General features: G+C 61.1%; 1 protein-coding gene across 6 annotated transcripts in view; it reads right to left on the bottom strand.

Moving 5' to 3' along the window:
* Positions 1 to 315: 315 nt before the first annotated feature.
* ITGB2 (integrin subunit beta 2) overlaps positions 316 to 11,992 on the bottom strand; it is a 45,661-nt gene continuing 33,984 nt past the window's right edge. For all 6 annotated transcript variants that reach the window (XM_074389459.1, XM_074389457.1, XM_010338209.3 and 3 more), the window contains 8 exons: positions 8,687 to 8,776; positions 7,405 to 7,545; positions 5,821 to 6,008; positions 3,982 to 4,226; positions 3,299 to 3,518; positions 2,689 to 2,891; positions 1,059 to 1,225; positions 316 to 783 (listed from right to left, as the gene is read on the bottom strand). In XM_074389459.1, the coding sequence (XP_074245560.1) occupies positions 721 to 783; positions 1,059 to 1,225; positions 2,689 to 2,891; positions 3,299 to 3,518; positions 3,982 to 4,226; positions 5,821 to 6,008; positions 7,405 to 7,545; positions 8,687 to 8,776 (1,317 nt within the window). In that variant the 3' untranslated portion in view covers positions 316 to 720. The remainder of the gene's footprint in view (positions 784 to 1,058; positions 1,226 to 2,688; positions 2,892 to 3,298; positions 3,519 to 3,981; positions 4,227 to 5,820; positions 6,009 to 7,404; positions 7,546 to 8,686; positions 8,777 to 11,992) is intronic.

Below are 11,992 nucleotides of genomic sequence, written 5' to 3'. Positions count from 1 at the left end.
AGGGGAGGGCATACAGACACCCACTTCCCTGCTTTGCTCCTGCCCTGGCCAGCCTCCGCCGAAGGCACCTCTTTGGTGGGGCCACCACACCACACCACACCACACCACATTTCTGGAAATTCACCTAGGATTTGGGACAGGGGCTCAGAGCAGGGCCCTGTACGGACCAGCAGATAAGGCAGGAAAAGGGAAAGCAGAGCCTGCCCCCGGTCTGAAGCCGGCCTGTGTGCCTGTGTGGCCGAGGGCAGCAGGCAGGACGGCGCCCACTTGCACTTGGCCGCCTTGCCAGTTGGGGACAGAACGGACAGTGCCCAGTTTCCATGGACAGCCTGTGTTGAAGTTTTATTTTTTTCCATACATGTGGTCAATTAGCAATATAATTTATAGGATGTCGTTTTATACCCTGACAAGTTTAAATGTAAATAAATTGGCACCACCTTTAATTAGACTGCTGTCCTGACTTGCACAGGAAGCACACATCTAACCTCACCAGCCTCAAGCCCTCCTTTCTCAAGTCTCCAAGCAAAGACTGTGCAGGTCAGAGCCAGGCTGTCCCTTCTGAATTCCAAGCATCCGGCCATGACTGCCATTTTGGGGGCAGAAAATAACACTGGATTTCTGGTTAATTGGTGATATCCTCAAGAGCTGTCGAAAGCCGTTTCTCGGCCACATAATGGGGGGTCGTGGTGGATCCCGACGGTCTTTTCGTCACCAGTGCTCCTAACTCTCAGCAAACTTCGGGTTCATGACCGTTGTGGTGGCGCTCTTGAAAAGCGGATTATCCTGGTGGGAAATGCACACAGGGGCTGTGAGTGCGGGAGGTTTTCAGAGCAGAACCTTTCTCCCTGAGGACGTGCCCCGCATGGAAGATGGCTTTGAGGAAGGGCTAGAAGTGGGGCAGCCCTCCCAGGGTCCCAGCACTGGTGGCCAAGCTGACCCACAGTGGCGCAAGCTCAGAGGACAAGCTATGCGAGAGGCTGGGGTACAGCCAAGTGCAGGTGTCCACAGCCCTCTGCAGCAGGTCGAGGAGCATGGGACCCCCAAAGATGGCCACTCACGTTGTTCCACTGGGACTTGAGCTTCTCCTTCTCAAAGCGCCTGTACTCCCGGAGATCACTCAGGTGGGTCAGAGCCTTCCAGATGACCAGCAGGAGGACGCCAATCAGCACGATGCCCGCCACGGTGCCCCCTACGATGGCGGCGATGTTGGGGCCCGCGACGCATTCTAGGGGAGAAGCCACGCACCCGGGCATCAGTCCAGCCCCGTCTCACTGGGCGGTGTGTGCCCATGGGTCGAGGTCATCGCACAACCCAGCACTCAGACGACAGAGCTTCCCGGGACCCGGGCTCACCGTCCATCACCACAGCCAGGGTCACTGAGGACCTGGCCCGGCCCCAGCCAGATTCAAGGCCACGCCCCGTGGTTCCAAATGAAACCTACGGGCCGTTGCCACCACCCCTGCTCACAGAGAAGGCAGGAGACGGTGCGAGGGACCCGTCCTCCTGCAGCAGAGTTCAGGACAGGGCTGAGGGTCCCTGCTGGAGTTTGCTCCCCCCACCACAAAGGCGATTGATGGTCACCGAGGACAGGACCGGAGACCTGAGCTCAGGAGGTGACGCTGCCAGTGGGATGAGCAGGGCGAGGTCCTGGGTCCCGTGGCAGCTGTGCCCGTCTCCTGAGCGTGGGGTCTGTGGGCCATAGTGGGCTAGGCCTATGGCTGCTGACCCCAGGACAGTCACCAGCATGCAGTGTAGTCCCTGGCCTGGACCCCCACCCTCCTTCCCGGTGCCCCCTCCTGCCATCCTGGCCCCCCACCCTCTCTCCCCATCCCCCCTCCTCCCATCCTGGTCTCACACCCTCACTCCCCATGCCCAATCCTCCCATCCTGACCCCCACCCTCACTCCCCATCCCCTCCTCCCATCCTGACCCCCACCCTCACTCCCCAACCCCCCTCCTCCCATCCTGGCCCCCACCCTCACTCCCTGTCCCCCCTCCTCCGATCCTGACCCCACATCCTCACTCCCCATCTCCCCTCCTCCCATCCTGACCGCCACCCTCACTCCTGCCATCCTGCCTTTTCTTCCGGAGACCTGTTGTCCTCAAAGGTGAAGTGACTTGGCCAGGATTGCACAAGCCAGACATGACCCAAGTCTGTCCCTCACAGTGGCCCGCAGGGGTTCCTGTCCTGGCAGGTGGGGGTCTGGAGCCCCAGGCCCACACATGTGCTGTGAGCTCCAGTCATATCACCCAAAGGCTCAGAGCCCCCCACCACCTGCCCCAGGTCCCTTCTTGGGGAGGAAGGAGCTTCCAGGCCTCAGTCCTGCAAGAGTCCTGGCTGGTTACTGGCCATACCTGACGGGGTCCCCCAGCGGCTCCCAGCCCCAGCCCCTCTGCCCCTGAGGAGTCTGTGGAATGTGAGCCCAAGAAGAGAGAGTCAGCGTTGCCAAAGTCACCGTGGGACAGGGCTGGTTCTGACTGGAGCCAAATGGGTGACGGGCGGAGTGTTGGGGACGGCGGTGCCCCTGGGCCCCTCCAGTGCTGAGAGCAGAGCACCGGCATCTCCCAGTCCCCTCAGGGGAGCCTCACATGGCAGCCCTCTTGCCTCTGTGAAGACCCCACGGCCAGAGCTCTGGTCGCCCACACCCCTGCCCTGGGCCCGGTCATCGCTGTGCTCCAGCAGCCTCACCTCGGCTCTCGTCCACGTAGATGAGGTATCGGTTCATCCCGTCCTGCTGCTCCAGCATGTAGCTCACCCAGCAGCCCTCCGAGTCCCTCTCCTTGCAGGCCTTGCCTTTCACGGGCTTGTCCCGCAGCTGCAGGCCTGCACACGCCACGCTGCAGTTCTTCGCGAAGGGGCCCTTGTCGAACTTCAGGCACTCGGCACAGGAGCTGCAGGGGGATGGGGAGCAGGGTGTGAGCGTGGGAGCCAGGGCGGGCGGGGGCTCGGGGCGTGAGCGTGGGAGCCAGGGCGGGCGGGGGCTCAGGCACTGGGGCTTGCTCTTGGGTATGTGTCCACCAGGTGGGGCAGGTGGAGTTGAGACCAAGGAGGGGTCCGAGTGGGGCAGATGCAGGGTGCAGTGGGTGAACTGGAAGACTGATACCAGGGCCTGAGGCCGGTGTGCATGGGAGAGAAGACGGGCATGGGGCACAGCACCGCTGAGAGCCGCTCACTCGAGGCGCAGGCACAGAGAACGCTGGGCTGCAGAGGTGCTCCCTGGAGGCCCCAGGGTGAGCCCAGCTGTTGGGAGGGTGTCCTGGGGATCCCCGCCTGCCCTGCCCACTCCACCTGCACTCACATGTATTTGCCACAGGGCGAGGAGCAGACGGGGCACTCCTGGCACAGAGGTGGCTGGTAGTCTCCCTTGCACACACACACGTTGCAAAGGCACCGGCCGCGGCCGCTGCACTCCACCTGGTTCTGGTTCAGGCAGCCCTGGGTGGTCCTCTCGCACTGGCAGGCTGAGCCCTCGAAGCCCGGGAGGCAGCGGCACTGGCCACAGAAGCAGACCCCTCTGCCTGGTAGACGGCAGGGGTCCAGCACGGCTCAGCTCCGGCTTGGCGTGGGGACTGAGACCCGCCCGAAACCCCACCGGCAGGTGCTCCCTCCAGCCGGCCTGCCTCCTCCAGCCCGGCGGGTGTCCCTGAGTAAAAGGCATGGGCCCAGCAGCCAGGCCTTCCTGCCCCTGCCAGCCATGCGGCCACCTCCTGGCCAGTCTGAGCCTCCCCAGTCCCACTGTGAGTGGGACCTCAGTGAGACTGTGACTGTCCCTCCTGTGGGCCCTCCCCACAAGGACACCTTGCCCTCATGGACACAGGAACTTTGGCAGGGCGGAGTGCAGGGTGGTTCGAGTTCCCGCTGACTCCCAGGGGCCGGGACGCTTGTGCCGTCTGTCCCTCGCTGTTCTGCTCTACGCACCCCGCACGCGCGTCTGTGCAGCGGGATGGCCTTAGCGCAGCGGGGACGCACACACAGGCTCACCTGGGCCGCCGCAGACCTGGCCATTGTGGCGCTCACAGCTGACCGTGTCGCACTCGCAGAACTGCCCGTAGATCTGCTTGCCGGGGACGTCGCTGGTGTGGCACAGGCACTGCCCGCAGATGCAGTCCCCCAGCCCTGAGCACACCAGCGAGCTGTTGTCCTGCCGGCAGCTTCCCTCCAGCTCCTGGCTGCTCCGGCCCTGCGTCTGGCACTCACAGTTTTTCCCAATGTATCCAGCGTCACACCTGGGACAGGAGGGACCCCATGGTCAGGCTCCCTTCAGTGATGTGGGACCGTGACGTGGGACAGCCGCCCCGTCCTCCACGCCTTTTGCCCTTGGTGGAGAACAGACTGCGCTCTCTGTGCGTTCCTCAGAGGCCGACTGAGCACCTGCCACCTACTAAATATGCTTAAAGCATGCAGGGGCCCTGGGCTCCCTCACCAGGATGTCCCAAGCGGAAAGCAGACCCCTGGCCTGGGCCTGTAGGAGCAGGGGCTCTGTTTCGGCCATGCACGTGGCCTGTGCTGGGACACCAGTGCTCTTCGAGTGGCTGGTGTCTGCTCCTTTGTGCCCCACACAGTGGCCAGTGGGGACCCGGCACTGCCACCTGCCACCGCCCTGCCCTCCCTCCTGCCAGCTGCTACCTGCATTTGTGCACTGACTGGCGGGTTGTAGGAGGATGCGGGGACAGGGTTTATCAGAGGTGGAAGCCAGCACCAAGCCGCTGGCGAGCAGGAGCCGCACACACCCTGAGGCATCCTGGGAGACAGCCTTGCCGTGGGCTCTCCCGCTCCCCAGAGGAGGAAGCCGCAGGACCGAGCATCTGAGTACCTGTGGCAGGGCACCCCCTGACAGAGTCACTCCTGCAGTCCCTTCGGGAGGCTGCCCCAGGGCTGCACGCCCAGGACAGGGGGCAGGGTGGCCACTGAGGCACGGGGACACCCGCAGACACCACCAAGACCACAGAGACCGTCACTGACCTGAGATACGGGAGGAGGTCTGGGGGCAGAAGGGCCCTGCCACCAGGGCACTGACTGGCACAGCAGTCAGGAGAGAGGATGAGGTGACCACAGCAAAGGGGGCAGGGCCACTGGAGGTCAGCCCAGCAGCTCCAGACAAGCAGGCCAGGAAAGGGGGACGGCCATACAGCCCCAGGGCAGGCTGCCTGGCCAGCGCTGTGTAAACCTCCCCGCTGGGTCCACCTGTCACCCGATTCTCCCTGAGGTGGGGCACCCATGCCTGGCTGAGGGTGTGCACGTTCAAGGGGTGGCCTAGGTGCTCAGCCTGCCAGAAGCAGTCACCTGTCCTAGGAGGCTCTCTGGCCACCCATGCCCCAGAGCTGCCAGCCTGGTGGTCTTGGGTCCCCAAGGTCAGAGGGAAGCCGGCTCCTGGAGTCAAGGGAGGCCAGGCAGAGAAAGTGACCCACTCAAGGCCATGGACACACCCAGTGGGGACTCCTTATGCCCCTGAGATGGGTCTCCATCATCTGGTGAGGGGTCCTCCTGCCCACCAGTTCCCTGCCGTGGGTCCTCCATGGCCACAGTGTGGAGTACAGGCCTGCATCACTGGCGCCCTGGCTCAGTAGCATGGGTGAGGGCTTGCTGAGGGGTTCGGCTTTCCCAGCCCAGATCTCCCCACCTCCTACAGAAGGGGTCCCCAGGACACCTGCTGCCTGGGGTGGGGGAGGGTTCACAGGACCTGTGCCCACCTCACCTGCGGCACCTGCCCTGTGGGGTGGGGTGGGCGAGGGTTCACAGGACCTGTGCCCGCCTCACCTGCGGCACCTGCCCTGTGGGGTGGGGTGGGGGAGGGTTCACAGGAATCTGCGCCCGCCTCACCTGCAGACGCCACACTCCAAGGAGCCCTTGCCATGGCAGAGGCTGCGATCCCCGCTCTGGTCCCGGCACCGACAGTCACACTGGGGAAGGACTCGCACGGTCACTGTATCCGTGAAGCCCAGCGCCCGGATGACAAAGGACTGCTCCGGGATGCACTCTGTGGCCGTGACCTCCACCTGGAAGGTGATCTGCAGGGCAGCACGGGGCTCAGGTGGGGGCCCGAGGCAGCCGGATCACAGCCCCACTCCCGACTCTTGCCTGCTGGCCCTGCAGGGGCCTCAGGGGGTGTCTTCAGGGTCGGGAGGGGGGGACGGCCCTTAGCAGGGAAGAGCTGATGCTCAGATCTGAGAAGCTGAAGCCAGGCGCCGAGGAGGTGCTCTGCCCTCACTCCCGCTCCGGCCGACACCAGGATCTCCAGGGCTACACACTGGCAGAGACAGGTGACATGCAGACGGCAAACCCTGCTAAAGCTGAGCACGTGCCCACTCAGACCACCCCGCATGAGGGTCATGTCCTGGTAAAAATCCATGGGCAGACTGGGCACGGTGGCTCAGCCTGTAATCCCAGCACTTTGGGAGGCTGAGGTGGGCGGATCACCTGAGATCAGAAGTTCAAGACCAGCCTACCCAACATGGGGAAACTCTGTCTCTAGTAAAATACAAATATTTTCTGGGCATGGTGGCTCACACTAGTGATCCCAGCTACTGGGGAAGGCTGAGGCCGGAAACTCACTTGAACCCAGGAGGCGGAGGTTGCAGGGAGCGGAGATGGCACCAGTGCACTCCAGCCTGGGTGACAGAGTGAGACTCCATCTCAAAAAAAAAAAAAAAAAATCCACAGGCAGCATTTAGGAAGAAACATGTTTGAAGGAATTCCAGTCATATTTAAAAAATGCAATGAAAGCAAGTGTCTTACTGAATATTAGTTCACAGCTAGCAAAAAAAAAAAAAAAAAAAGAAATCAAATGACTGGATAATAAAGCCAAAAGACAAGGGAAGGAACTCAGTGTCCATTCATCACCTGTGTGGCTCATACCTTAATGATTCTGTCAAAAAACAAAATGAAACACACAGAAGAATCATGAAAAGCAGCCCAAGTCGGGTTTGCGGTTTGTGCCTGTTCTGTGCGTCCAGTGTCTGCCCCCAGGGGGTGCGGTCTTCACCCGGTCCCTTAGTCTACACTGGCCTGACCCAGGGATGTGAGGCTTCATGTTGATGAGTAGGACTCTCGGGCCAAGGCGTGTGGAAGCCCCCTCCTGGCACCCTCTCACCGACGTTCAGTACGTCACCTCCACCATGAAGCATCTGGTCTCAACAAAGAAACCAGGACCGGCTGGTGGACAGCGCTGACGCCTGGTGCCTCTCCTTGCCCCTGCCAGAGTGCTGGCCCAGCAGGACCTTTGGGCTAGAATGATCCAGGCCAGAACTCTGAGAGTATCTCTCAGCCAGGGGTAGATTTCCAGAGCAGCCTCGGACCTCTGGTGCCTGCGCCCTGAGCAGCGGGCACCAGGAAGCCCTGGTTCCTTCTGGCTGTTCCCAGAGCCCCTCAGCATGCCGGGATGGGGACCCCCGTGGACAGGCTCACCGGGACGTTGATCTGCACACCGTCGCAATCCCCTCTGGGCTGGTTCCTGTGGGTCACTCCATTGCTGCAGAAGGAGTCATAGCTGACTTTCAGGGTGTCAGGGAGGGCGACGTGCTCCAGGAAGACCCTGGAGGAGAGTTTCTGTGGGCAGAGAGTGGCCACACTTAGGGGAGAGTCTTTCTGCTGTTCTGGCCCTGCCTGGCCCAGTAGTTGAGACCTGTCTCCACTCCTCTCCCTGCAAGTCCCCAGTGTCAGCCAATGACACAAAGGAGAGCACGGCAGGATGGGCCGGGTGTGGCAGGGCTGCCAGGGCCACGGTCCCGCCCCCAAGACAGCCTGACCACACCACAGGGACCAGTGTGGAGCCAGGTGTGAGCCCGGCGACGGAGGCTTCTGCTGCTTCTCAGTCTTGAGTCCCCAGGACCTAGCACAGGGCAGGAGCTGGACAAATTGTTCAAGCGGTAAGAGAGATGGAAAGAAACAGGGAGAGGCAGAAACAGAGAGAGATGGGGCAGAGAGAGAGAGGCTGGCACAAGGAGGGCCTGCTCTGGGGGTCTGGAGCTCTCAGGAGGCTATGGGAAGCAACCGGCACCTTCTCCATGAGTCTTTAGCTTAATTCAATGACCCAGCATTTGTTGGAGGCTCTACGGTCCCTTGAGCCAGCGGGACCTTTGGCCTAGAACGATCCAGGTCAGAACTCTGAGAGTGTCTCCCAGCCAGCGGTAGATTTCCAGAGCAGTCCAGGACCTCTGATGCCTGGACCCTGAGCAGTGGGTGCCTCGTGCACACCTATGCTACCTGTCCCCACCAGGGAGTCTCGGGTGCAGCTTGACGGTCCACGAGCCAGAAGAAATTCAGTGGGTGAGAGCCTCTCTGGGGCTTGCCCAGCAGGTGTGCAGAGCAAGAGGAATCCCACCCCCAGCATGTCTTCCTAGGGCTCAAATCCTCTGTGGGGGTTTCTGAGGCCTCCTCCCACCCCAGGTGCACCGTCTGCACCCCCAAGAGCTGTGCACCCCCTTCTCCATAGAGACCAGCAGAGAAGAGTCCAGAACAAAGAGGGACTGAGGGAGGGTTTCAGGGTGCGTCACCCACGCCATCAACGAGAGAGGACACGGAGCTCCCCATGGAAGTGCCAGGCCAAGGCGTCCTGGAGGCCTGAGGGCCAGTCCAGAGGCTGCAGGCAGCCCGTAGGGCAGCGCTCTTCTCCCAGACCACCCTCCTGATCTGCATAGGGGGATTGCCGGCTGCCCCATGGGTCCCAGCTGAGCAGTGTGGGACTCACGTTGTAGGCGTTCTTAATGAGCTGAACCACGTTGCTGGAGTCCTCAGACAGCTCCCCCACGGCTGACTTGGGGATGATCTCGGTGAGTTTCTGTCGGGCAAGAAGACAGACATGGCGTAGCTAGGACCCGTGCCACAGCGTCTCCATGCACGGCTCACGCTGGCGACTTCTGCGCCTGGAAAATGGCTGGGATGGTCCTCAACAGCTTCTCACTTGGTCCCAGAGTGTGTGGTCAGCGATGTGATGTGAGAGGCCCTTGCGAGTAAAAAACCCTGAGCTGCCCGGGGCCTTGCCTGGAATCCCAGCACTCAGGAGGCCCATGTGGGAAGATCGCCTGAGTCCAGGAGTTAAGGCCCAGCTGGGGCAACACAGGGAGACCCCATCTCCACAAAAAATGCCAATATTAGCCTGGTGTGTTGTCACACGCCTGTAGTCCCAGCTACTCAGGAGGCTAAGGCAGGAGGACTGAGTGAACCTGGGAGGTGGAGGTTGCAGTGAGCCTAGATTGTTCCACTGCACTCCAGCCTGGGTGACAGAGCTAGACCTTGTCTCAAAAAAATAAAAAACAAAACAGGTCAGGCGCCGTGGCTCACGCCCATAATCCCAGCATTTGGGAGGCCAAGGCGGGTGGATCACCTGAGGTCGGGAGTTTGAGACCAGCCTGGCCAACATGGTGAAACCCTGTCTCTACTAAAAATACAAAAATTAGCCAGGGGTAGTGGCGGGCACCTGTAACCCTAGCTACTCGGGAGGTAGAGGCAGAGAACCGGGAGGCGGAGATTGCAGCAAGCCAAGATCACACCACTACTCTCCAGCCGGGGCAACAAGAGCAAAACTGTGTCTCAAAAAAATGAAATAAATAAAAAGTTTAAAATCTACTGTTGCATCATGAGGATAAAAAAAGAAAAGCAAAGCCCTGAGCTGTAGCGTTACCCAGGCCTGTGTGTGGGTGTTCCTGCCTGAGGGTTTCACGCTGGCGACGTCACTGGCTTGGGAGGACGTGCGGGTCCCCAGTGTTGGCCAGCATTCCTACCGCACAGGTGCACTAGGTGGAAGTAGCCCCATGAGCGTGAATCACCATAAAATCACCAGGAAGCAGTCAGCTCTGGGCGCTCTACTGAGTTTCCATGGGTGTTAAACAGCCTAGTGACATTGGCTCTGGCCGGCCAGTTCCAGCCCCTGAAGCGACCCCTGGGGTGGACAGGCCAGGGCACCTGTGATGCCCAGGGCCCCAGCAAGCCTCCCCCACCCCCACACACGCTTGGCTTCTTTCATGGAAGATTGTGGCATCACTTCACCTTCCAGGAACATGGAGCAGATGGTCAGGTCACCTCCCCGCCCAGATCCTCCCGTGACCCCCCTGAATGGACCCAGTCCCTTCCATAGCGCTGCCGGGGCCTGTCATAGCCTGGCCACCACCCTCCTCTGCTCCCCCCCGTCCACTGCCCACTGCCATCTGTCCCATTCTGGGGCCATCTTTGGCTTGGTGGCAAGGGAGGGAGGGGTGCGGGGCCCTCCTGCATCCTGTCCAACAGAGCCTGCTGTGCATTCAGGGCAGAAACACAGTCGGAGGAGGTGCAGCCCGTGTGTCCACATTCACTGCCCGCTGCCTTGACCTCCTGAAAGGTGATCAGGAAAGGCCAAGGAAGGCCTGTGCGCCCCAAGGCCCAGGAGTGGGCATGGGGTGCAGCGTTCCTGCCTCCAGCACCTGCCCCTGGCGCCACACCACACACTGGAACTCAGCTCCCATGACAAATGGCAAAGGATAGTGACAAGGGGACCGTCACGGCCACCTACAGATGGGACATGGGGCTGGGACATCCTCACCAGTGGGCGGTCTCCATGGGTGCCCAGCCCCAGCCCTGCCCTGCACTGAGCCACTGTCCCAGCAGCCTGGCCGGCTCTGGGCACCCACTCGCAGGGCACCTGCCTCTATTCTGTTTCCCCACAGGGTCCTGGTCCCACTCCAGAGCCCAGGGAACCTATGGCAGGAATCACGGGTCTCACTGTTGCCCCAGCGCACCACGAGGTTGAGCTTGGATCTGGGATGCAGACCTCATGATGGACATTGTTGTTCAGCCGTGGTTCAGCCACGTGCACTTGACCTCACGACGGACCCCGTGGTTCAGCCATGTGCACCTTACAAAAGCAGGGACCTCCGGGCACTTTTCTTCCCCAATCCCTGAGTGTCTCCTTGGCCTAAGCAGCAGGGGCAGGGACTGTGACTGCTCAGCTGGCAGAGCCCTGGGCAGGGGGAAAAGGGTGGCCTGGTTTCCCATGTGCCATTTTGAAGATGGCGGTGATTGCCCTGGAATGGCCAACAGGTTGGTCACTGTCCGGATGAGGATAATTGGGCCCTTTAGGGTGGCTGCTCTCTGAATTAGCTGAGCAGGTGAGCTCAGCACCCCATGACGCCCTGCCAGCTGGCACCACTGCCTCTTTCACAGATGAGGAAACTGAGGGCTCGCAGTAAGGAAGGGCCTGGGGTGTCCCGTGGTGAGTAACAGAGCTGGGTGTGGGGTGAGCCGCCCAGGGCCCTGGCCACTGGACAGGTGGCTGTGTGAAGTACAGTGACAACCATCACCTTCCTCCAGCTCAGTCCCTCCGTCCCTGAGGCCTCTGGACCACACTCTGCCAACGGAGGCTCCTTTCAGGAGGCGCGTGCAGCGTTTCTTTCCTTCTAGCAAATCCCTTGTGCAGTAAAGACTGAACCCAGCAGGCCTGGGCTGGCCACACCCTGCACACACCAAAGAGTGGTTTGGCTGTGGCTGGGCTCCTGAGAGGTGGCCTCTGAGCCCAGGTAGGTACGTCCTACCTGATGGCGGTGTCATTGTTCCTGTGGCCTCAGGTCACACCAGACAGTCCCACAGTGTGATCTGAAGTGGGGCTCCGGACAGTTTTCAGCTTGATCTCTGGAGGGCTGGAGACTGAGGTCAGCCGCGTGTTGCAGCTACGCCTCTGTGATGGACCCCCAGTGGACACCAAGGCCCGAGAGCCTTTCCCGGGAACCGTGTTCTATGCATGAGGCCACACGTCACCCCTGGGAGGACGGAGTGCCGCCCACACTCCGTGGGGAGAGGACACTGGGCGCCCGTGCCTGGTCTCCCTCCTGTGCGCCTTTTACCGTTGCTGACTTTTACCTGTATCCTCCCACGTAATAAACCGTAACTGTGAATTCAGTGGTTCCAGAGCTCTGCACGTCCTTCCAGCAAATCGCTGAACCTGAGTGGTCGTGGGAGCCCCGACAGCAGCGGAGGTCTTGAACGCACTAACCTGCTCATGCCAGGCTGAAGGCATGGCACTAGC

This window comes from Saimiri boliviensis, chromosome 18 (genome assembly GCF_048565385.1).
Source record: "Saimiri boliviensis isolate mSaiBol1 chromosome 18, mSaiBol1.pri, whole genome shotgun sequence".
In the NCBI taxonomy this organism is placed as follows: Eukaryota; Metazoa; Chordata; class Mammalia; order Primates; family Cebidae; genus Saimiri; species Saimiri boliviensis.
The sequence above is the reverse complement of the archived record's forward strand: the minus strand, read 5'-3'. Positions and strand labels throughout refer to the sequence as shown.